The sequence below is a fragment of the Micropterus salmoides genome, unplaced genomic scaffold (genome assembly GCF_014851395.1).
Source record: "Micropterus salmoides isolate LMB-PRFRI ecotype aquatic unplaced genomic scaffold, ASM1485139v1 Ms_hic_scaffold_1, whole genome shotgun sequence".
Lineage (NCBI taxonomy): Eukaryota > Metazoa > Chordata > Actinopteri > Centrarchiformes > Centrarchidae > Micropterus > Micropterus salmoides.
The window spans coordinates 53,422,493-53,448,869 of NW_024040040.1; the positions used below are offsets into that span (position 1 = coordinate 53,422,493).

General features: G+C 41.7%; 1 protein-coding gene and 1 long non-coding RNA gene across 5 annotated transcripts in view; both read right to left on the reverse strand.

The window, feature by feature from the left end:
* Nucleotides 1-1,382: 1,382 nt before the first annotated feature.
* Nucleotides 1,383-6,378, reverse strand: LOC119913670. Its single transcript, XR_005446607.1, has 3 exons — nucleotides 5,007-6,378; nucleotides 4,803-4,905; nucleotides 1,383-4,690 (listed from the first exon to the last, which is right to left on the reverse strand). It is a non-coding gene; the product is annotated as an uncharacterized LOC119913670 (long non-coding RNA).
* An 808-nt stretch (nucleotides 6,379-7,186) lies between these two features.
* Nucleotides 7,187-26,377, reverse strand: part of dipk1c (divergent protein kinase domain 1C) — a 55,528-nt gene continuing 36,337 nt past the window's right edge. For all 4 annotated transcript variants that reach the window (XM_038732933.1, XM_038732934.1, XM_038732937.1 and 1 more), the window contains exons 4-10: nucleotides 20,115-20,318; nucleotides 19,988-20,041; nucleotides 19,732-19,907; nucleotides 16,677-16,992; nucleotides 13,557-13,721; nucleotides 10,088-10,162; nucleotides 7,187-9,722 (exon numbers count right to left, since the gene is read on the reverse strand). In XM_038732933.1, coding sequence (XP_038588861.1) covers nucleotides 9,516-9,722; nucleotides 10,088-10,162; nucleotides 13,557-13,721; nucleotides 16,677-16,992; nucleotides 19,732-19,907; nucleotides 19,988-20,041; nucleotides 20,115-20,318 — 1,197 coding nt within the window. In that variant the 3' untranslated portion in view covers nucleotides 7,187-9,515. The remainder of the gene's footprint in view (nucleotides 9,723-10,087; nucleotides 10,163-13,556; nucleotides 13,722-16,676; nucleotides 16,993-19,731; nucleotides 19,908-19,987; nucleotides 20,042-20,114; nucleotides 20,319-26,377) is intronic.

The following is a 26,377-nucleotide window of genomic DNA, read 5'->3' on the forward strand; positions in this document are numbered from 1 at the left end:
CATCGTGTCCAAACCTCAACGTGATCAGCAGACGTTACAGTTATTACAATGATTCAGAGGAAAAAACAGCAAATCTTCACGAGAGAGAAGCTGAAACCATGAATTTTTTAAAAATAGTTTGGCAGCAAGTTTCTGTAAATCCACTAATTCAGGATTTCTTAACCTTTCTGGCAGTCCGACCCCTTTTTTATTTAATATTATATATAATGTGATCAAGTTTTTACTCGGCGCCAAACCAAAGATTACAGATCGCTGGCGCTATAATCTTTGATTAGACTGACAGGACAGCTGATTCGGTGGTTGCCCAGCAACATTATAAAAACGCAGCGCTTTGCTCTTTTCCAAATTCAACCAAAAAAAGCTGTACTGAACCTGCAAAGTGCTTTCTGTCTGTTCGGGGCCTTATTCTTCTTTGGCGTTAGCGGTTGGCATTACAGTTATTATATTATTATATTTACCGTGTCCACCCAAAGTGATTCCATTCACAGCTGTAGTCCGTCTAGTTGTTTTTAAGTTGTTTTTTTCCTAGTTTTGTGTAAGAACCACTGGACTAATTGATTAATCGACTAATTGTTTCAGCTGTGCTTGTAAAAATCATTTGTGGAGTTTAGTTCAAAACATCATATTTTATAAACTCTCCACATGTTTTAATTCGTAAAGTAACTAAAGCTGTTCGATTAATGTAGAAGTAGAAAGTTGCCTGAAAAGAAAAAACCTTGAAGCTGTACTTCAGTACAGTACCTGATTAAATGTGTGTGCGGCGGCGGGGCGGGTCAGCTAAACCCCAGACAGGAGACCGCCATGTGTGTCTTGTTTCAAAGCGACATTGTTCTGTGACCCGCGATCGCTCCCTGACCTTTACCAGGTGGCTATCATTGTAACTATGACAACAAAGCTCCCCTAACTTGAATGAGGTAGTAGTTTTACCCCAAACCGTGATGTTTTCTTCAAATCTAAAGTAGTTTTTGTGCCTGAACCCTTAAACAGATTCATCTTCCAACAGGGATTTTTAAGGCACAAACTAAAGACGTCGTCCTGCTGCTAAAGGGTCAGGCGGGCAGTTACGAGAACAACGCAGGACTATTATCAGATTATATGTTGACTACAGGTGTCAGTCATCATGTGTTCAGACAGTTTATTTGTCCAAGTTTTTAGTTTCCTCCTCTGCTGTCAGTCTGTCCACTTTTTCTCTCTTGTGAAACTAAACTGAAGTGATTTAATGTGTATTTAAGAGTTAGGTGTGGCTCCTCTCTGGGATAATGAAGACCGGCTTCTCTTGGCTCCTCCAGTAGGCTGCTGGAAACTTTAGATATCGAGAAATTAGATGCAGGTGACTTCCAAAACGAGCCAGCGCTGATTTCCAAACCAGGAAAACGTCCCAGTTTGTTTTGGGCCGAACTGGGTCTAGCTTTATTTACCGAAAGCACATTCGGGGTTTGGTGTTTTCTTTGTTCTGGTCTCATTTAAAACCAGAAACATTCACATGAACAACAGCAACAAACAGAATCAACACAGCGACACAGTCAACAGTTACAGAAGATATAAATAGATAATAAAGCTGTAAAATCTCCAGGGGGAATGAAAGGCAAACATGCAGCGATTGACAGCTCGTACACTCTGACACTGTGAATAAACCCCGAGGGCTGAGATTAAACCGCCTGGTTACCTCGTCTCATCACAGCAACACCCGTGACAGGATGAACAAACCCACACTTACCAACACGACCAGATATTTATCTCCACTTACAGAACAGAGCAGAGGCGGCACGGCTTTGATTAATCCGACTTACTGGCTGAAAGAAGACATTAATTAACACACATCAAAGAAACACGATCTCATGCTAAAGAAGAATTATTGACCTGGAAGCTAATGAGCTTCTTTTGGCACACGGGAAGAATTCCTGCGGCGGCGGCTGAACGTGTCTCCTCCTGCATGACGGGGCGCGAGTTCGGACTGGAAAGAGTATTCTGTTAAGTGTTCAGATATTCACTCCTGCTCCATTTGGGCCTCATATAATGTGACTAAATCTGCACTGCGTCGGCACTAAAAATGTACAAAAAGCAGAAAAGGCCTCGATCGGCGACGCGACAGCAGGTGTTTGACAGCTGACGTTAAACGCTCGGTTTGGTGATTCAGTGTGGATTAGATGGTTATCAGCCGGAGCTCACTCTGCCGCCACGGTGAGGGACACTTTAACCACCTCTGTGTTTGTACTCGGAGATCAGCTGATGATCTGTGACGCCACTTTAACAGCACTGTAAAAGTGCTCCGGGCTGTCTGTGCGTCTCTGCACTGTAAGAAATGTCCAAGTCATCCTTTTAAACTTCTGCTCAGCGTCTCACTGAGGTTGTGTTCAGGCCGACGTTAACACTTTACTCCTGATGTACTGACCACTGTGTTGAAAGCCAACCTGTTCTCACTCCCAGCATGGTCAAGAGCCGATGCAGGCAGTTTTCTGGACAGCCCCTTAGCGTCATAGTAGGGAAGCCCAGTAACGTCACCTTTGGACGGTTCAATTCCCACTGCGACACCGCCATTGTGTCCCTGAGCAAGACACTTAACCCTTAGTTGCTGTAAGTCGCTTTAGATAAAAGCGTCAGCTAAAAGAATAAATGTAAAGGTAGGTGTTTAACAGAAAAGTCCATGTAAGGAGATGGCTGGGATGGACGGTGGGCCAGAAGCGGGACTTTAACCCAGGAGGCCGGTGTTTGTTTCCCGTGTGAAATAAAAAGTCAACACTGACTGTTTTAATTTGTGGCACAAGTTACACAAGTTAACACAAGTAACGTTAACCCAAACCATGATGGTTTCCTCAAACTAACCAAATAGTTTGGGTGCTTAAATCTAACCAAATTGCAACATTTCACAACATCAACCACTAGTTTTATTTTGAAAATCTAACCGGATGTTGCATTTTTATTGTTGCTAACTTGATCGCAGAGCTGTATACCCAGGGTGTTAAAAACTGACGCCAAGCGGTTTCGACCAAGCGCCCATGTGTGACGAGTGAGAACGTGTTGGAAAAACACAGGATCGCACTGCAAATTAGTTGAATGTTGCTCAATGGTCAAACCTATCTCCACGCAAGAAGCTTGAAACCCACAGATTTCCAACTCTTTAGAAATTCTTTCTTCGTGAAGTGTCTGCACGGGGAACATATGCTCATGGTTACACTCCGGAAAATGCCTGTAAAAAAAAACAAACATTAAATGCAGATGAACTCTCGTCTTCTGCAAGTGGTCCAAGGAAGGAGAAGCGGTGAACCGCCGACAGGGTCGTGGACGGCCGAGGATCATTGATGCCCGTGGGGAGCGAAGGTGGGCCCGTGTGGTCCGATCCAACGAGCTACTGTAGGTCCAACCGCTGAAAAAGTTGATGCTGGTTCTGATAGAAAGGGTTTTGAGAGAGACCTGCATTAAGACCAGCAGGTGGTCGCGTCAGAACACAGGGTGACCTGGTGAATGAGTGGCAACGTGATCCAGCAGCGCTCTGCATTCACCAATCAAATTCGTGCGAGCGCTCAGTCCTAATAGATTAGCTTGTAATTTAGTCTCAACCGAGGTTATAAGCACAGCTGTCCAGCGTCTGCACAACTATGCAGGTTGTGGATAAGCATCAGGAAATAGACGAATGAGCTTCACCGTCGTGGAGACGGAGGATTAAATGATAGTCGCTGTGATAACTTTCTCTAAGTGTGAACAGCTGTGGAGTGTTTTTGGTGTCTGATAAGCCATGAAACTCGTCGGTGAAGCAACTCTGCGTGTTGGCAGCAGAAACACAGCATGAGGTAAATGTTGGAGGACTTTCAGACTACAGTGTGCACAGTGCACAGTGCTCATGATAACTGTGCTGTCAGCTCTCTGTGGTGTTTCATATCAACAGAAACAGATCGTATAGTTTTTATAAGAGACACAGAGTTTCTGTTTCACAGGAGAGTCACTCATCTGAATGTGAGAGCTTTCTTTTTTTTTTTTTTTTGCAGTGTGCGTTGTTAAGGAAAAGAAAACAGTGGAAAGATGCCAGGCCGGGTTCTGTGGAAGATTTCCAGGTAAGTCATTACCATAAAACTGATGTGGTGACACCAGTTTGTCTGTTGCTCTGTCTCTTTCTTCAAACAGTCTGAGTGGAGTTAATTCACCTCGGGGACACATCAGGACCTCACATTTCTGCACCAGTAAAATGAGGCCTCAGCAGAGTTACACAAATAAAGTTTATTTCTTCCAAGTTCACAGTCTTTTTATTAGGAATTCTGCATTTGAAAGCCTTCAGATGAGGCCCCGGGTTGTATATCCTTTCACCACCGTCGTATCAGTCCTGAGGCCCACAGAGGGTCGGTCTCGTGTCAAACTGAGGGCATTGTTCAGACTCACATTTAAATACCTTTTTATATCCACTATGTTATAAATAGAAGCTTTAGTTTATATTTTGAGCTCTCAATCCAGATGGACGGAGGTTGTGTCCGACATGTTGTGTCTACCTTCAGTCTCCTGCTGCTTCCTCAGCTCGGGTTTCATTTTGAGTTCTGCAGAAACACTGAAACTTGATCAGCTCAGAGGCCGGCGTCTGGAGGAGGAGAGGAGGAGGAGGAGGAGGAGGACGTATAGATGCATATCGCTGCTGTTGGAGGAAAACCTCAGACCTTCCTTCCTTACACCGGTGTCCTGATGTTCAGACTGATGAAACTTACATCTGTGAAAGAAATAACAATCCTTAGCATGGCTTATCACTTTCACGCCCAGCTGTGCGTGGACACATGAACTACAGAGGAGAAGAGAGGAGCGTTTGATTTGTCTAAACTCACCAATGATGTGTTTAGTTCAACTCAGTCACTCGCAGCACGTTTAAAAAAAGCTTCCAGCTGCTGAGTTTAGAGAAGCAGCTGGAGAAGATTTGAAACCCGATTCCTGCAGAGAGCGAGCGAGAGGACTGTGTTTATATATGAGGAGCTTTACAGTGAGACTAAATCCCCAGAGTGCTGCAGATGAACAAACCAGCGATCACATACTGTATAATGGGGCAGGAGTCCAAACACGAGTCCGAGCCCACGTCTCTCGCGCTGAGACATCTCACACACCTGCCAGCTCTCCTGCGTGTCCCGGGATTCTTCTGGATTTGAAGGCCACGAAAAGGCCAAGTTTATTAAACCAGCAACTTCTCACAAAGTCACAAAAATAACATTAAAGCTGAAAGCCATATCTACGAAGCCAAGTGGTAACTGCGATGATGTTTGATCTGCAACAAACATGGCTGCATCTAAAGTTCCTTCAGTGAGCAGCAGAACCACTTTGTGCTGACCTTGAGCGTTGCGTTTACCTGGTCGCTTTTCAATGTGCAACCAATTACATGACAACTGTGTGTGATCTGAAAGCAACCTGTGAAAGTTTCCTGCCATCTAATCCTTCTTGATTCTTGAGTTCACGCGTGTCTTCTTTTCTGAAGAGGGATAACTGCGGAAATAATGGTGTTGGAGCCATAATAACTTTAACAAGATGGTTTGAATTTATATTATTCTTTCTGTTAAAATTTTGAGATCGAGAAATTTAGATTATGGATTTTGATTTAAGAAACTTTGGAAATAATAGTTAACTAATGTCGGTCAACTGGTTTTACTCACGGCCCATCCGGCTGTTTTCTCCGTCGACGTGTGATCGGCAGCATCCAGAGTTTCTCAGTTTGTTCTCAGTCTAATCAACTTTATTGGCCGCATGCAATTTTGACACAGTACTATGCATGCAGAATTTGTTCCCATCCTAATTTGGAGCAGTGTCTTGCCATTGTGCAGCGCACGGGGAACAGTTAGGGGTTCAGGGACTTGCTCAGGGGCACCTTCGACAGTGATCTGTGCTGGACTCAAACCGGCGAACCTCCAGTTCCAAGTCCACAGACTGAGCTAATGAGCTAACGCAACCTCAACTTGATACTCAAACGTTGCTAGGCTTGTTTTGCAGGCTTCCACTGCAAGCTGGCGCACGTTGGTAATGTGAGCACCCCTTGCACCACTTACCCTCCACCTATAGTGCTGTCCCAGGAAGAGTGAACAAACACTTACATTTGGCCGACGTGACAGTGCCAACGACCGTACCGACTATAGTTACAACAGCCGGAAACACTAACGAACCAAGCGGTATCCATCACACTGATAACGACCCCACGGAGGTTAAATAACTGGGACTCGATGTCAGTTAGTCAGAATTGAGGAAGTTTCTGGATGAGAGGCGAAACGTCTTCAAGTAGTGTTGTAGTCAAGAGCGCCCAAACCGAGACAAAGTCAAAACCAAGACCAGAGTTTATCTAGACCGAGACAAGACCAAGACTTTCAGGGACTGTGACCAAGTCAAGACCAAGACCAGTTCCCCACATTACATGACACACAATAAAATGTGGAACGAGATCACAGGTACTTCTCAAACTGATCTGAAAAGATCCCCATTTCCCATTAAAACACCCACATACAAACACTAAGAGCTGAAATCAACGTAAGCATCATTATTCAACACTCCTTTTCCACGTTGACCATCGCGGGGAGCGGGGGACAGTCATCCAATAAAAGTTAGGATGTTAGCAAATAAATCAGACAATGCAAAAGCAAATCATTGATATTCCCAAAGTTATGGTCTTGACTGGTCTTGAAATAAAATCCAGAGTCCTCAATGTCCGAGACCGAGACAAGACCGAGTACAAATGCCGAGACAAGACCGAGTACAAATGCGATGCCAAGACCATCAAAAAGTGGTCTTAAGACCGGTCTCGAGTACTACAACACTATCTTCAAGTATCTTAAAGTATCTAGTTTCCCTTAATTTTAACCTTCCTTGGATAAGTACGACCTGGATGACTGAGGATCTTCACAGACATTGATGTGAGCAGCGTTTGTAGCACTGATCATGTGTAGACTTACAGTTGTTACAGGGAAACATTCGTCCGTCTTCTGATGATTGAAAACCGTCCTTCATCTCCAGTCCACAGATCTCTGCCCCCCTAACAGTTGTTACACTCTGTTTTCATGGACAGAGGTCATGGGGGCAATCATTGCAAGAGGCAGTGAGTCTGTCCTCACCTTTAAGTGGCGTGTTGAAGTGTTGTTAAGCCTGAGTGAGAGTAGAGCAATCAAACCACCGCCGCTAACTTTTACCAGCATCCATCTGGAACATATTGATGTACATTAATAAAATAACTTGCAGCAGGTGTATGCACATGTTCTGAAGATTTTATTATTCAACTGATCTCTGCATATGAAATCAAACATCACAGTACCTTTATTTAGTTTGTCTATTTACACAAGCCTGGTCCTGGAGAGACCATTTAGTCACTGTACATTACAATTAAGCTGACTCAGCGATATCACAGCACCCATGTGACCCAGTCCGACCCCAGACATAAACACAGACACACGAATGAACAGTCGGAGAAAGAAATCCTAATGAAAGTGCTTTGCTGGTGTGTGGACCGGAGACAGATGACGTTGATGTTCTTCCATATCGTTACTGCAGCACAGATCCTACAACGCGATGATGTAAGAATCTGTAATTATCACCGCCAAGAAGGTCTGTTGGTTAGCAGGAGTTCACAAAACATCGGTAACAGGTTTATCAAGATTTGGAGGAAGGTTAGGCCGCGAGTAAAGAAATATATATTTTTTTAAGTTTAAGGACGCCTGTTGCCTTTATAAAGCACTATATGTTTTCCTAAACTGTGAGTACATTTTTCCGCTGGGTTCCTTGGCTTTGTTTGGTCTCAAGATGTTCTACCATTTAGATTTTTCCAACAATTTCTTTAAAATATCTTTGTCCAATCTTCATCAGTTTGTGTGATATCTACGGAGGCCATAAAGGAGCAGAATTGAAGTGAATAATTAGAAAGAAGAATCTGCTACAGACGATGACAAACCACACCGGAGATTTTTTAGCATGGACCGACAATGAGGTGGAACTGGTGCTGAAAGTAACACAGGAGTACAAGGCGACTGTGGTGGCAGAAAACACACTGGGAGTCATCGCAAAGTAAATATGGCGATATGCACAGTACAAGTGTTACTTGGTATTTAGTTATTTAGTGTTTTCAAACTTCTCCATTTTTACCTGTACACACTAATACACTACCACGAAGTTTATAAAAAGTTTTCAAATTTCTCCATTTTAGCTGTTCAGATTCACCTTTTTAGTCTGAACGGCAGGCGTAAATGAGGCACAAAGTGCTGCGTTTTAAAACAGAAACGTAGCAGTGTGGATGTAGCCTTAGACGCATAACATTTAGTTTTTTTGCCCTTTTGATATTCCATACTTTTTTTGTAACTGTCAGATCCATGTTGGCTCGACCAAATCTGCCTAAAACTGATGTAACTCTTGAAGATACTGTTCAGTTAAAACCAAATTTAGATGACGAGTTCACAAACTCTGACCCTAATAGTCCCAGACAACTGCTTTCAGACTGTCAGCATGCTCGTCTTTAACTATGTGGATTCAGATTATTGATCCAGATTGAAAACATTTTTATGATTAGAATAACGAATGTGGAGGATGTGTAGGTCAGAGACCTGTCAACAAACTGACCTTATATTCTGTCCCTGCAGGACTGGTGACCCTCGTTGTAGCATTACTCTCAACTAAAGGTAAGAGAAGAAGATTTATTTGGACCATTGTGGATTTAACCAAAATGAATTACTGATCAAATGTACAGAATAAAGATGCTGTATGTTATGGGGGAAATATTCTAATGTAGAGTTGTGTGTAAACTGAACTGTTTGGAAGGGAAATGCTTAACTGTGGCAGTTTCGATTAAGGAAATATCAGTTATCTGCCTTCAAAAGCCCAAATCTTGCCCAATGTTGAGCTCCAACACCAACGAAGGAAGCCATTAGTCATTTTTACCTATTCATTGATATAATTAGTGATTAATACATTTACTACGGTGTTACATCTGCAGCTTGTATCTCAAACGACTGAGGTTTTTTAAATCTCACTGAGACTAACTGGATAAGAAGAGAGGATCCTCGTAGACTGGATCCGTAATATACTCCTCAGATGAGGAGACACTGAAGGCATCACTCTCACTCAGACCTCCAGGCCTGCTCTGGATGTTTCCACATTCATTGTGACCAAATCCAAAGTGACATGAAATCCAAAGACTTTGTGTACAACAAACAGCGGATGGTGGGATATAGATTCTAGTTTGTCATACCCGCCAGCCTCCTTCTGGTTTCAGTCTCTCCAGCAGATGTTGAACCTGTTGATCAGGTCTGGCTCACAGTCGGTGTTCAAGTTCCCCCGAAACATGATGGATGGGGTTGAGGTCGGGGGCTCTGTGCAGAGCAGTCAAGCTCTTCACCATTTCTTTATGGAGCTGCTTTGGGTTTCCCATCATTGGAACTAAGAGGCCCAAACCGGGAAAACCCGACCCAGACCAAGAGTACACATAGAAAGTGTTGTCCACATACTTTGGGCCATACAGCATTTATTTATAGTTCATGTTTGACTGTCAGAGACTGTAGAAGGACACCAGTCTTCACTTCACCTTCTCAGAAGTTCAGTGCAGTGTGGATGTGGCCTTTCCCCTCCCAGGCCCCTCCTCCTTCCCCCGAAGCCCCTCCCTCCTGGAGGAGGCGGGTCAGGATTTTAAGGAGACGCTGATGGACGCCCCTGCTCTGACCCATCTCATCGTCTTCTCTCTGCTCCACGCCTCCTACTGTTTCCGAACACTCTTGCACCGCTCTCTGCAGCTCCACCTGTTCAAAAAACCCACAGAAGACAGTTTGAGACCGACCTAATTCATCTACAACCCCACCTTGTTCTCCTCCTGTGTTTTTGCAAACTTTCAAAGCTACAGAGAAACAGAGCATTATTATAGCAAGTATAATTTGAACAAACAACTGAATTCTACCCTTTTGCATTGTCTGCATTTGAGCTGCCTCAACTAAATTCCACTGTTGATAGATTAAATAAGAAGTACTTAAGTTGATTATTGTCTTTTATTTGTTTATGAATTTTATTTATTTTTATGAAGTACATTAATAAATAATACAGGTAAATACACAATAAATACATATAAATAAAATAGAGTAGAATAAAAGTATAATATACACAATCCTACCTGAAGAGGGAGCCCTGCTTTGGCCCCGAGCAGTGTGGGAGAAAACCACGGCCGGAAGATCTTCTCACAGATCACCTGGAGAGAGGAAAGAAACAACAGAAGAAGAGATGTGTGAAGAAAAGAAGAAGAAGATGAATGAAGTCAACATAGATGAAAGGAAAGTGTGAAAAATGAGAGGAAATAAAATATAGAAGATGGCGCTTCAGAGAAGAGATGAAAAAGAAAAGGGACAGGAGAGGAATGAACAGAAGAATATTGAGAGAAATATTGGAGAGAAAATTAAGAAGAGATGAAATGAGGGGAAGGCAAGAGTGAATGTGTGAGGAGAGAAAGGAAAAGGACGGGAGAGGAGGGGAGAAGAGGAAGTAGTTATGATTGTAGATGAAAAGACAGGAAAGGGTAAAAGGAGAGGAAGAGGAGGAGAAAGGATGAAAGCGAAGGAGCGCAGACGAGTGGATGAAAGAGAAGAAGAGAACATGAAGAGAGAGGGCAGGAAAGGTGAAAAGACAAAAGGTGAGTGATCCTAATTTTCGTTATGCAGACGACACCTCGCTTTATTATCACACAGAGTTAAAAGGACAAGCTTCCTTTCTCTGAGGAGATGATTGACAAGCGGGGGGTCATCAGGGTCGCGCTCAGGAGACAAATGTGGAGCCTCAGATGGACCAATAGGACAGCAGTGTGTCATCACCGTGTCATCTACACCTTCCGTCCCATGACCAGTCTGCTTGCCTCTTTGTTCTTCTCTGTCTTTGTTCATCACCTTTATGAGTGTCTCTTCTTCTTTGGTTTTCTGGGGTTTCTTCTTCCTTTTTTTTTCTTTTGGGGGGGGGTTCTTCTGCCTCTCCTCGCTCTTCTCCCTTGTCTGTATTTTTATTCTCTTTGATTGTTTTAACTCTTGTTCATCTTCTTTTTTCCTGTCTTAATTTTTTTCTCCTCTTGTTCCTAGTATTCTCTCTTTTTATTTGCTTCATTTCTTCTTGCCTTTAGTTTATTCTTCTCCCATCTTCTTATTTTTTTACGTTACAACTAGCCGCAGACCCCATTTCTCACCAGCATCAGATGATGCCATGTTTGTGCATCACATCCTGTCATCACCTGTAGAAACATATTTTCCCTCCGTCTCATATGAACACATGATGAATGCAGGTATCTCGTATCATATGACATGTGATACAGGAGCCGGCAGGGTGATGAGAGTCTGTCCCGGCGTTATCGTGGTGATGTCCGGCTTGGCTTTTGTATCCCAGACGTTCCCTCCGAGTCCGTCAGGCCTCAAGTTGTCGGGGTTTCGCTCGGAGTCTCATCAGAAGAGGCCGCTAAATGATTATTATTATTTAAACTAAATCCAAATCATTTAAATTAGTTATATGCTGTTAAACTATATTGGTAGATGCAGTATCAAGAAGTATTATTAATAGTATTGCAAATAATCATTTAGAATTATTTGAAAGTCGCAATAACATCTGTAATTATTTAAATGAGTTGTTTTAAAATTACACTGTTTGAAATGTTAATCATGCTCATTACAATACCACTTTAATACATTTCCTGATAATGGTACTAATTTAATCAACACTACTTACAAGGTCTGAATAAAAAAAAACAAATAAGTGTAATGTAATAATGTAGAATATAATTTTAATAGCAAAATGTATTATATTTGGTGTTGCTTTAGCCACTATGATAATAATAATAATAATAATAATAACTCATCCTCCATGATGTGCCACCCTATGATCTTAAAAGCATATAGATCTGAATTTATGCTTTTAGTTAAGCAAATTAGCAGAAGTGCAAAATCTTGTATGTTATATACTGTACATATATATGTTGTTTCTTTATTTACTCAGCGCATCTCTTGTGTTTCACATAAAACAACACACTAAATGCACATTGGTAACTGGAATAAGATAAATAAAACATAAACAAAAAGAATAATCAGAACGCTGATTAAATCAATTTTAAACAAGTAAAATATATTTAAAAAATTCAAAAAGATCAAATTAAAGTAAAACCAAATCATGACTTTCTTTTAAGTTTAATTTTACACAAAAAGGTAAATCTACAGTTTTTGCAGTAAAAAAGTGCAATTTGTGATGAGACAAATGAGATGGTAGACTTTTTCAAGATAAATTTGTGGACAGGTGTGGGAGAAAATGTTAAAGTTAAATTCCTGCTCACTGTCCCACTTTTTCCTCCACGACCCAAAAGTCATTTAATAAAGTCGGTGCTGACAGAGTGTGCGGACAGTTTTCTTTTATATTTGAAGAATCAAAATGACACACAATACAGAAAGAAAAGATAATAATAATTAATTTTAACCAAAATGAATGAATGAAAAAGAACATTTGAATCAGTCCTTTTGATATAAAATGTGTTTCAGTCATGATTATTCCCATTTTTTCATAATTAAAATGAGGGGAATCCACTTTAAACAAATTATTTTGGCTTTCAAATGATTAATTTATGGGTCAGTCAATGATTAAATGTACTGAAGACAAAGAGGAGAGATGATGTCAAAAATAATCATAACATAAATAATTTTTTATTTCCATACTTTCTTAAAAAATGTATATAATGAACGCTTAAATAAAACTGACATTTTCACAGATGTCTTTAGATTGTTAGAAAAAAATTATAAGAATTCTCGTTCCTGTGGACAATGGCATATAAGCAGGATAGCAAATAATATAAAACTTTTAAAGTATCTGAAAAGAATAAATAAAAATGCATTTAAAGCATATCCAGATTTTTAATAAAATATTATCTCTTCATGGCGGATTTAAAAACACGACCTGTCAGCAGGTCAGTAATTATCATTCCACACGCTGATTTACTGCACAATTAAATGTGAAAGATGGATTACCCAGAATTCCCAGACAATCCTGTGATTTATCAACGACCTTGTTTAGAGCTGAGGTGAACGTACTCGGCCTCGGGTTATACTTTCTATCTCCTTCACAGATAGCAGATAACAGAAAAGCTTCACAAACTAAATAAGACCCAAGGTGAATCTGTAGAGAAGCTCAGACACGTGAGAACAGAAGGACAATAAATTGATGATTATTAAATTTATAGTAATGATTTATACATTGTTTTTCTTTTGCAGCTTTTCTTGTCTTTGTCTCAAAGACTAATTTATTTTTAGAAAAGCATTTTGCAAGTGCTTAAATTAATGTTCTTTGACACTTTCTTCCTAAATTTGTCATTTGAACTATAAATCCAAACTGCTGATCAAGTAAAGAAAAAGCTCACACATTTTACAAAAAGATTATATATTTTGTAAATTTTATCTCTCAACAGAAACATATCTAAATGCTGCATCCCAGACAGAAATGAAATTCTGATTTGCCAGTAGTGCGGCGTTCCTCAACAGCTAATATATATTTTTATATCACGCCGCCACAGTGACCCAAAGAACAAACCTCCTGAGGAAACAGATACTCGCGGCCCACCTCGTACTCACCTGCAGGTTGCTGTTCCTGCGGCGGGGGCTGCACCTGCGTTTGTTCAGGTTGCACCTGGACGAACAGTCGAAGAAGTTACAGTCGTCATCGCTGCTGCAGTTCTGATCCAGGATGTCTCTCATCTTCGGCTCAAAGAACGCCATGTCCACGTCGATCGCTACGACCTGCAGGAGACACCACAGAGACCAAACTCATTGGTTATTTAAAGATGAAAAAACTACTTTAAAACAAATATATTTCGTCCAGTAATGTTAAAAACAAAAGTACTGTTTTTTCTTCTTCTATGGATCAGCATTGACTAAATATCTAGTAAACAAGCTGAGTAATTCAAACAAGATTTATTTTTAGTTGGGAGAGGATTAAAGTATGATTTAAATTTAGTTTCATATTTATTCTGATTATCTACCGAAGATAATCCTCTTTGTTTTGGTTTATTTTGTAAAAAGCAAAAAAATGGAAGAGTTTAATGAAAAGAGACACCAAAGTAAGGTTTACATTTTGTATTTCCTCATTTGCAAGTGTCAGACAGTGCAGACATTTAGGCCTCCACAATGAATTTTAACATTACAAATAATTAGACATAATAAACATTTTGTGGGAAACTTTTACAATAGCTTATTTAAATATTCGCTGTATACATTTTACAAATTGGGAATTATTTATGATCATTTTATAACATTTTTTTTTTTTTTTAAAGAAAACAAATAGTTAATTGATTACAATTAAACACTGAAAATGTACTATTGACAATTTGGGGATGTTTATAAATCAGTTTGGTAATTTCAGGGTTTCAAGTCAAAGTGAAATTATTCACTGAGGTGTAAAGTTTAGGATGTTTTTTTTTTTTAAACACAAACTCCACACTTTAGAATATTAAGAAAACCTGGCAGTTCTCTGTTTGATGCTATATTTTTCTTTTTTACGTTATATATACCGTATATATTATATTAATGTACTTTGTGTCCTGTCTGTATTCTTAGCGGCTGCTGAAGTGAAGTGAGTTTGGTTTGGTGAAACTTGAAGCTGATCTGCTGGCAGGTGCCTCCTCTCAGCCTCGGGCCAGGTTTGTCTCTCTGTTGTTACAGCCCGTTTTGTTTGCTTATCCTGCACGTCCTTATCTCTACTTTCTATCTTGATGTGTGAAAGTTACCAGTACAATGTTGTTTTTGGACAACGATGGAGCTCTGATGCACAGAGGAAGACAATATCCGTGTTAGTAGATACACAAGAAGAACAGTATAGACTATACAGTAAGTAAATGGAGCCTTTCTGGCTGCACATGAACGTCTTCCTGTATTTGTGGTGAACAGGTGGCAGTTCTTGTTTTTTTGCAACATTTTACAAGGTTGGCATTATAAACGAGCTGTTTAATCTGTTCCAAGTCAACATTTTTATAGGAAAAAACACTAATCCTGCTAATACCATAAGAGCAATAATGAGCCGGCGGTTTACTTGACCACCTATTTGTTGGAGCTACAAACTCCACATTTGCTTATTTTCCAGTAATCACGAGCCTGAAGAAAGATAAAATAGTTTAGATTCAGTTGTGATGGTTGGCCCGGAGCCCAGCGCAGACCTAACATGGCGTTGAATTAATGACAGTCTGCCTCATTCTGCTGCATAAACCATAAAACCAACTGAGAGCGCTGAGAAAACAAGAGTGTTGCTTTATAATCTCAGCGCAGCTCGAACCAGTTGCTTGTGGTTCATGTAAACTTTTCTTTGATTTGTGACTGACGGGAGGACGCCAGGTTTGTTTTCTCGGGGTCTTTGGATTTATTGTTAGAGCTAAAATAAGCAAACTTCAACTTTTAATAATACAGATGAATAATAAAGGAGGACCATGTCAGTTAGAGAACATTATAAAGTCATTCATAGTGACTAAGAGATGATGATGTTTGTTTTCAAAGAAAATGTAGCTTCATTTTCAGTCCAGCAGTTTTTTATTTTTTTCACATGAGATGAGAAGTAAATCTGAAGCGTTCTCAAAAATAACAAATTAGCTTGTTTAATAATAATAATCAGATGGAAATGAGACCTTTATATTACATTATATTACAAGTTTATATATGTTCTTTTAATATTATTATTATTACTCTTATTGTTATGTCTCATAGATATTTATGTATTGTGTTTTTATCCTTAACCTTTCCTCTTCTATACTCCTTAGTCTGTCCACATTTCCTAGGGTTTAGGTCAGAGCTGTGAGATAGTTTTGGTGTTTTCCTCTCTTGTTGTTCCTCTCCTCTCCTTGAATGTTCAGTCAAGGCCGAGAGAGGATCTCTGTTCCCCAAAACATAGAAACCTAGACTGTGTAAATGATGATGCATCCCTTTGCTCGGGGCCAGACGCCCGAAGCTGCCCTAGGCGGCAGGTCTCTGGACCAGCTGTACATGTGTTTGAGTACTTCTCTGTTTATTCTCTTTTTGTTAATAAATTCTTCAAAGACAACGGTTTGTTGTAACTCAATTATTTGCTCAAACCCGTCTTTGGATTTCTTCTGGGCTTGACTGAACAACTTTTTCAAGGTAGATTCAACCATCTGTTTGGTTTTGAGACTGCGTGATCGAGTCGATATTATAACACAGCCTAAAGTGGTTTTATCAAAAAGGTTGCTGTTTCAAAGAAAGGGGAAACATTAACGTACAGCATCAGGACTATATCAAGGAAACTAAATGTGCTTTAAATAATGCAGAGATTTATTGAACAGATGACCTTTTCTAACTTAACTGAAGCTTTTAAGGAAAGTTTCTCCCTGAACCTCAAAGCTACTGAACGTATTTCAAAAGATTTGTAAGTCTGTGTCAGCGTAGCGTTCAGGAGATGCAGAACGACCTTCTCTTTCCCAGGGTCACATCATCTGCTTTGGGCTGAAAAAACATCTCTTCAAGAAAAACTTCACGTAATCTGCCGACCGCTCTGACTTCCATCTCTGCTCTCTCTAATAGCTTTTTTTTTACATCCCTTTTATCTCTTTTCTTCCGGCTCTCTGCTTTGCTTTTATTCTGCTGACGTTCGTTACATCCTCAGAAAACATTAAGGCCATTGAGACCGGCTCGCTGGTTTTCACTGTGAGTCATTGGCCTTCAGAGTGAATCGAAACGTAGATGCAGACTCACCGTCAGGTCCTTCCTGATGGCAAAGTTCTCCGGTTTGATGTCACAGAGGTGCAGTTTGTGGGTGAAGTCGTTGTCAAAGTGCCACACCATGTCCAGAAAACTCAGCGCGATGCGATGCACCATCTCCCTGGCGGTCCACCTCCCGCGGGCTCCCTGTCCGGCTTGACCCTGACCCTGCAGCCCAGAAACAACCACCTCCTCCAGGGAGAAGATGTTCTGGTCCCAGGCGTGTCCGGCAGACAGGTACTCCACAGCGTAGAAGTGACCGCAGGAGCCCAACACCTTGGCCACGTGGGGGCTGAGGTCCTGCAGGACTCTGGAGGACAGAGGAGGACAGATGAAGGAGCAGTAGCAGTTTTAAAGTTTTCACCGCCTAACAGAGAGCAGCTGGTCATTTGATCGGACTTCAAAGTGTTCTGGTTGAATCATCAGTACAAACAAACGAACACTGAGCTGGAAACACTTCAGGCTCTGTTTCCGAGCCGCTCATGTCGGAGTGAAGTGGGTCTTTGTAGCTTGTGGATAAATTCAGCTTTCTAAACATTTCAGATAAATGTAGCTTCTTCGCTCCAGCGTTTTGTTCCTGAGTGCAATGAAAAGCCTCCTCAGTCTGCCTGCTCCCTCTCTGCAACATAACTTGATTTCTCATCAGGTCAGGTTTTAGATTGAAAAAGCGTCTATGCATGTCTGTCTCTGTGCAGCTGGATCGTGCTTAAACCATCACTATGTTTCTGAGTAGCTACACAGGATGAGGTTATCCTATATTTATATTTGTGTGTCTTCAGACTTGTAGCCATGCTAGCTGCGCTGCTGTAGGGATGGCGATCAGTCAATCGATCTACCAGCTTGGTCCAGACTCAAATATTGGACGGATTGCCAAAGAGTTTTGTGGAGACATTCAATGAGCCCAGAGGATGAATCCCACTGACTTTGGCGATCCCCTTAAGTTTCATGTAGAGCCACCTTGAGGTTTATACTTTATACCGGTTAAACATTCGTTAGGTTTAATAATAGTTTATTTACAGCAGGTACCTTTAACACAGTCCTCTAATTGAACCACTACCTGTTACCTTTCCTATCTGTCAAAGCTCTTGTGGCTCTTGCACTGTAGGTTACAAAAGGTTGTCTGAAAACTGAAAAGAACAAAGCTACTTTTGATGTGTTTTATTTCCAGTTCATGCTTTTTCAGGCAGTTCATCAGAACTTGAGGAATACCATTTACCATTTCATCACTATCTTCATAAAAGTCAAGTAACTTGCGCCGCCCACCAGCAGACACAGAAAAATATCTTACACAGCACGCTGGAAACCTTTTTCTGTTTCCCTTGGTTGAGGCGTCGGTGGCGTTGGTGACCTTCAGGATCATTCAGGATATGCTCCTAAAACATTCAGTGTGATCATCTCGGCTTTCGTTCTAACCAAGTGCATCTTACACTACGAGACTTGACTTGCCGCTACTTTGTCCACAGTAGCTGCATTTAACGTTACTTAACGTACGCTGAGGCGAGAGAGAGGGGGGCTGCGATTGGATGATGACAGGTGTTGGTGACCATTGTCAAGTGTCGTGATCAGCGCTGCTGCTGCTGCTGCTGCTGTATCAGATCAGCGTAGCAGTCAATAAACGGGACAAGAGAGGTCACGTATGGGATGTGAGGGACATCCCGGCTAATACGGGACAGTTGGCAACCCTGTTAGCATGCTAATGTTAGCATTTAGCTCAAAGCACTGCTAAGTTCCTCACAGAGCTGCTGGATTAGCCGTTTAATTGGAAAGCAATTCAAACTGGTCTGTACGAGTCATCCTGCTTGTCTAACTTACTGCTTTATGGTGCTACAGGCGACCAAACAACCTGGAGTTTTACGGCACATTTGAGGGCCATAAGCCTCATTTCCAAGATAACAACAGACAACCACAGGAGAACCTCTGCTTGTATGAGCTGCAGGTAATTGTAGATTGATTTATGAGCTAATATCACGTCCTCTACATGTCAGACAAATCCACAGCAGCCTGTTATCCTCCTTTCCTCTGCTGTTTCTGTCCCTACATCCATCCAGCTCCCTCCCAAGTACCTCACACACCAACACAGTTCTGTTTGTCATATCCTTAACTCCATTTGACACTGCAGCGCTGTCTGCGTCCTCCAGATAAGCAGCAGCACAGGTCACCTCGCATCGCCGGTTTTATTTTTGGACCCGTTGGAGTTTTGGCTTCCAGCCTGTTCAGTGTCTGAGCGTCTTTCTCCTTTCGTCCTCCAGCTCTGCTCACAAAATATCTGACATTTGCAAGGGTGGGATTTGGTGAGACTTCAGTGCACAGCTAAGAAGACAGAACATGTTATTTTGCTCCAGAGGATTAATCCTAATGATTTTGTTGACCTTTCCTCTAGTGCCACCTTGATGCCAAAATGAAAGTGCACACTACCATGATTAATCCTGAGTTCTGTCATGCTCTGCAGAGGATGAGCCTCACATTTCTGAAGCTACATGAGCTGTCCTCTAGCTTTCACTTTAAAATGATTATTATTATTCAACCGTACTCTGTGATGTTATTTACAGAAACCCAACAATTCCCACCAAGAGCAGCACCAGGCGACAGAGGCAAGGAAACCTCGAGCTGAACCATGGCTCAGGGTGGGCGGCCATCTGCCTATTCATTTTATTTTTTAATTTGTATTTTATAAAGGCAGATATCACAAACATACACACACATATGAAGCTAGTTTAATCAACTTGCATCCATTCATCTAATTGTGTGTTATTGTGATTGTGATACTGAAGAAGAAATATTACTGTTTTAATCTTTATGATTGAAATTACAAATTAATATAAAGTAAAATTATCAGTATGTGGGTTAATGAGCGTAGAAGCTGCCTCTAGTGGGACTCAGCGGTCCGTTTGGTTTATTTGCACCATCCTTGACTGTAAACTTGATGTCATTTAACACCTGAAACATCCGTTTTGACAGCAGAATCTTGTCCGATGTTTCTCACGGCCACTTTCCTGAGGTATGACTTCAGGGGTAGTGGTTCCCTGCGTGACGCGCGTTGTTGTTTTACCTGAGGAAGGTGTACTCCTCCTGCTGCAGCAGAGACCAGAGTGAGGCCAGCTCGGCTCTGGAGTAACTCTTATCTCTGTTTTTCAACTTCTTCCCCCAAAATCTGGCCAGAGAGCTGTTATTTCCTCCTCCTTCTTCATCCTCGTCCTCCTCAGCCAGCCCCAGAGAGTTTCGTACCTGAGATCAGAGGAAAGGAACATGTACTGTGAACTTGCACACAGCGATGGGGCTGCAGCACCCAGTGCCTGATGACTTACTTCCAAAGTGGCGTAGAACACCACATCAAGAGGGGAGAGCTCCTCTGCTGTGTCCTGTTGGAGAGAGGGGAGGAGATTAATTGATCCAGCTGAGCCTCCCCGGATCAATAATGAAAGCAGACATCACCTGGTAGTCCAGTATTCCCAGTGGCTCGTAGGAGGAGAAGTTCTCCAGTTTAGACTTGAGAATGACGGGGTTTCCTCTCCAGCGCGCCTCGATCACCTTCTTCCCGTTCTCGTAGTAGAGGCAGCGCTTGTACTCGATCAGGCCGAGCACACACAGGTCCTCACACATGTCCCCCGTCACCGAGCCCTCGCCGAAGTCCAGACACTGTACGGTAGAGCGGGAGGGACACACAGGGCAGAGGTGTGAGGTGACCCAAAGTCACAAACTATAAATATATGACGTAAAGTTTTCTGAGGGGTCCAGATGAAGAAAATTAGTGGACATATATAAATAAGACAAATAAGAGTGACTCAATTGTTTTTGTTGAAAAAGCAACAATAAATTAATCAGAGAACATTTTTAGTGTAAAGACATGACACAAAAAGAGACAATCGATAATCATTAGCATTAGTTCTGCAGGTATTTGTTAACTAAGTATCGAAGAGAATCAACGGCTCTGATGGCACTTTTACTCATTTATTTATTAATTGTTTGTTTAATCCATGTTTGTACAGTCTGAGTTACTGGATAACAGAATGGTAACAGAATATCTCTCTATCTATCTGTCTATCTATCAGTCCCTCAGGGATTTTGTGATGTTGCAATCGCTAATACCCGTGAATTCAGCGTGACTTGCAATTTTTCACCTATCTCTGCAAATCTGACCCGTCATCGCCGTTACGCACAAAAACGTCGTCATACGTCAGCTTTTCACTTGTCACAGCAGACATACATTATGTGATAACAACGTCTCACATTTGCGGTCAAAAACAAAAGAGGACAGTGAAAAACAGTGTCTGAATCTTTTTTACTAAAGCAGTGGTAAACTGTTTTGCCAAACTTGCAGTATTGTAGTTGAACATAAAAGGAAATCGTCTATTGACACTTGGCAGGAACGCATGGAGGACGTCCGAAGACACAAAAAATATTCTCACTTCCAACTCGTCGCATGTGGACGCTAGGCCCCTTGGAGTCAGCTTTTAATGCACCGGTCATTTTGGATGTGTAGGGCTCTGCTGTCAAGTTAGCAACAATAAATGTGCACCGTTCAAAATAAAACTAATAGTTAAGGTCACGATTTGGTTAGGTTTAGGAAAACATTGTGGTTTGGGTTCAAATAAAAACCTACGAGAGGTTAACTCCGACTGGCGTTCGTTATGAAAAGATGAATGAGCGTTTGTTTACTTGCCAAACTTGTGGCGGTCAATTAACGTAATCATTTACGTCCCGCTGGCTGCAAAAAGGTTTATTGTTGATCATGTAGCGTTACAGTTACAGAATCCCTTATAGCCATGCAGTTTTATAAGCAGTCTGGATTGAACATAGCAGGTGATACAACATTCGTAATAACCACGAGAGACTTGAGACGACTTGGACTCTAGCTCAGAGACTTGAGACTTGACTTTGACTCTAGGTCAGAGACTTGAGACTTGACTTGGACTCTAGCTCAGAGACTTGAGACTTGACTTGGACTCTAGCTCAGAGACTTGAGACTTAAATGGACTCTAGCTCAGAGACTTGAGACTTGACTTGGACTCTAGGTCAGAGACTTGAGACTTGACTTGGACTCTAGCTCAGAGATTTGAGACGTAAATGGACTCTAGCTCAGAGACTTGAGACTTGACTTGGACTCTAGCTCAGAGACTTAAGACTTGACTTGGACTCTAGGTCAGAGACTTGAGACTTGACTTAGACTCTAGCTCAGAGACTTGAAACGACTTGGACTCTAGCTCAGAGACTTGAGACTTGACTTGGACTCTAGCTCAGAGACTTGAAACGACTTGGACTCTAGCTCAGAGACTTGAGACTTGACTTAGACTCTAGCTCAGAGACTTGAAACGACTTGGACTCTAGCTCAGAGACTTGAGACTTGACTTAGACTCTAGCTCAGAGACTTGAAACGACTTGGACTCTAGCTCAGAGACTTGAGACTTGACTTGGACTCTAGCTCAGAGACTTGAGACTTGACTTAGACTCTAGCTCAGAGACTTGAGACGACTTGGACTCTAGCTCAGAGACTTGAGACTTGACTTGGACTCTAGCTCAGAGACTTGAAACGACTTGGACTCTAGCTCAGAGACTTGAGACTTGACTTGGACTCTAGCTCAGAGACTTGAGACTTGACTTGGACTCTAGCTCAGAGACTTGAGACTTGACTTGGACTCTAGCTCAGAGAGTTGAGACTTGACTTGGACTCTAGCTCAGTGACTTGAGACTTGACTTGGACTCTAGCTCAGTGACTTGAGACTTGACTTGGACTCTAGCTCAGAGACTTGAGACTTGGCTTGGACTCTAGCTCAGAGACTTGAAACGACTTGGACTCTAGCTCAGTGACTTGAAACGACTTGGACTCTAGCTCAGAGACTTGAGACTTGACTTGGACTCTAGCTCAGAGATTTGAGACTTAAATGGACTCTAGCTCAGAGACTTGAGACTTGGCTTGGACTCTAGCTCAGAGACTTGAAACGACTTGGACTCTAGCTCAGAGACTTGAGACTTGGCTTGGACTCTAGCTCAGAGACTTGAAACGACTTGGACTCTAGCTCAGAGACTTGAGACTTGACTTGGACTCTAGCTCAGAGACTTGAGACTTGACTTGGACTCTAGCTCAGGGACTTGAGACTTGACTTGGACTCTAGCTCAGAGACTTGAGACTTGACTTTGACTCTAGGTCAGAGACTTGAGACTTGACTTGGACTCTAGCTCAGAGATTTGAGACTTAAATGGACTCTAGCTCAGAGACTTGAGACTTGACTTGGACTCTAGCTCAGAGACTTGAGACTTGACTTGGACTCTAGCTCAGAGACTTGAGACTTGACTTGGACTCTAGCTCAGAGACTTGAGACTTGACTTGGACTCTAGCTCAGTGTTTAATGGAGACCTGCGTTTATCAAAATGTGTTCCCACACCAGGCCAGTAAACGGGCCAGGCGGCTGTTTGGGACCCAGCTACCAGTTGAAGTTTTACGGTATGCAGTTTGTTTGGGGAGAAGTCAATATGATGAAAACGAACCTCTGCAAAAGACCCTGTTGTCACGATGCAATGTGCATGTGTAATGACTTTAGTGAGCCCAAGAAGGAGCAGACAGTCTGTGAACTAGCTAAATTAGCTAATTTATGAACGTGAAAACATTGCTTTGCTTTGAACCACCAACACTTTTGCCGCAGCACCACTTCCTTTCTAAAACAACCCTGATAGAACAGGTTCTGAGCTTTTCTAAACATCTGTGACCTTCAGCCTCACTCTTTGTTGCACGTCTGTTTTTCTATCTCTAGAGAACCTGAAGGACACAAGTCTCTCAGCAAACTAGCAGTAATGAACACACACATACATCCTGTGCAGCGTCTGAACGGCTTACTGTCCAGAGGTGTGAGGGAGGAGGTTGAGGATTAGCGTTGCTCTGGTCGGGGATTACCCAGCTAATCCTCGCTCTGCCCGCATTCCAACACAAACATCAGTCAGTAAGAAGCTCAGACATCGCACACCTCCGCTGGACGACCGTCTGGCGGTTTATCCCAGCAGTTCGCTGTTTTAACCCACGACACAGTGTAAAGGCAGAATTCATGCTTGAATTATGACGTGCAGGTGAAGAAAATATCAAAATCACAGGATTTAAATCATCAATCTCCACTAGTTAGTCCAGATCCTGTGGTCGAGCCCACAAGGTAATATGAGTCGTGGTTAGAGAGGCAGGAAGTGTGACGGACAGAAAGACAGGTACACGGAGGAAGAGAAGACGAGGAGACAGGTATGCAGACAGGGTTAACTGGCCTGAGAAAGAGAGACTCTGTTAACAGCTGATGAAAGCTTTTCAACATCAGGCAGTTAACATGTTGAAGAGGAGAGTTTAGAGCCGAGGCCTGAACATCTGCGGATGGTTTCTATATCTGAATGTTAACGTAAGAGCTGTGAATCTCAGACTGACACGGTGGTGGCCGCTGGATCACTTCAGTTTGAAAACCAACTTATAAAGACTTATATTTTTATCATGTTAATTATGATGCACGGCCTTATTTTGGAGGGTTTAGGGGATGTCAGAAATATTTAACCTCTTGGAAACTTCCACCTATTTCCAGGAAAAACAGCTTAAATGCACAGAATGAATCAGGAATAACTCCTCAACCATTAGGCCTAGATACATAAATCTGGTCTCCTTTGAAAGGTCAGAAGCTAAGGAAGATTATTCAATAAATTAAACCTATTTATTTTGCCATTACAGACTAAATGGAGAAAAGGAAAATATGATATATTCATCCACGCCTGGTATAAAATCTTTATTTTAATTGCAACATCACCATCAAAACCATCATCCTGTAGATTATAATGCAAATTAATATCTTCTAATACACCTGGAAGACACCTGTAGCTGTAAATTTGATGAAAAGATACTAAAATACAAAAGTTATTATACAATTAAAATGTGAATGTCCATGTTTTGGCCATATTTACTGTTTACATGTTCACTTTTACTGGAGTTTTTCTTACAAAATAATATTGATCAATATTCCTATGACCTAAAGAAGTCCCATGCTTTATAGGCTGATAACTTGAGAACAGACGATGCCAATCAGTCGATTCGTCTCGATCAGACCTGCACGTGTGTTTAAAATGTAATAAATTACTGCATCATTTTCACAATGTCCCTTTGTCTTTATGGTTTGTCTCCAAAGTTTGATTTGACACTGAGAGGTGACTGAAACCACCTAGAAGAGTTTGTAAACAGCCGCTGCTTGAAACAGAATCCTACAGTAAATATTAGTTGCAGAAATTATAGCTTTGAGTTTATGAAAAAAGCGCCGGCATGAACAGGACACGACCGAAACCTGGTCACAGCAGAAAGTGGCACAGCAAAGAAATAACTTGGTGACGAGGTAAAAACCTGCTCTCTCGTCGTGCTAACTGGACGATAAATGAATGAGTCAAAAGAAGTATTTGTATCATCGATCGGTTCTCACTTGTATTTTGCAATACATTTTTACATGTATTATATGTCAAGTAAACAGACAGGGATAGTGTGTTCTCCATAATGTGAGGAGAAGTTAGTAACACCTACTTTCTCTGTTTTCTGCTGTATTTATAATGTAGTTTGGTGAAAAAGCATCTTCTTTACCTTCCACCTGTCATGAAACACAGAGGCAGCAGGTGAATCTAAGGAGGAAGAGTTTAAGGTCTATTCATGCCATTACTGCTTCCCTTGTCAGAGGGATTGTAAAGTCTTGACCTCAAGCGACTTCAGAAACAAATATTTCTCTGATTATCAGGTTTCATGAAACACTGCAGGAGTCTTTAACTTCCTGCATACCTGAACTATTCACTGCTCCACCTGTCTCCTCTCTGGTTTCTGCTTTGGTCTCTCGTTGGATCGTTCTCCTCCCTCTCAGATAAAACCTATAAGTGTTTTGCCTTATCTCAGTGTGTGTGTGTGTGTGTGTTGATGGACTCAACAGGAGTGGGAGGAGAGGTGTTGAGAGTCACAGGAGACTCTGCAATTATCGCCCCCCTTCCTCCCTTCTGAGTTCCTAATAGTTCCTGCTGTCTCTCATCACATCACTGCTGTGTGTGTTGTAGCTGTACTACTATATTGTAGACCATTACTACTATAATGTATAGTGTTAATCCTTCCCAGAGTTACTTTCAGTGTGAAGTGACTGCAGAAGTCCAAAATTAGTCAGAACCAAAAGCATCCACAAGCTCAAAGAATCACACAAATCAAAAGTGTTTAACTCTCAGTCTGAAATAGATTCTCACAATAGAGCAATAAAAGTCCACGGCCTGTACACGACTTTCTACTAACAACAAAATGTCCAATATCTCTGTCGTTTATTGCTGATGACTGAAGGAGGGAGTGAAGTGGACACGGCCAAGCTGCAGCGAGCAAGTCGCCCACTAACAAGCTCTCTTTTTGGACACGCCTGAAGGAGCAGATTTGTTAAGAAGGATGTTTTTCTGGAGCCTTGAGGCTGAGAAATAAGACAGAGATGCTGCGCTGTAGCACGAGGCGGCGTAGATATGTACTGCCGTTACTCCACAACAACGAACTCTGGTTTTTACAGTTCTGTTTGTGTGCAGGTTAAACAAACAGGACACGACGTGTTCATCAGTGAGCGTCAGAACTGCTGGTAGACGTGTCACGCTTCTCCCAACCCGTTATAATGCCAGGGCGTCACATTTGGACGCTTGGTCAAGACCCCTTGGTGTTTTCCTTTATAACACCATGGATACCC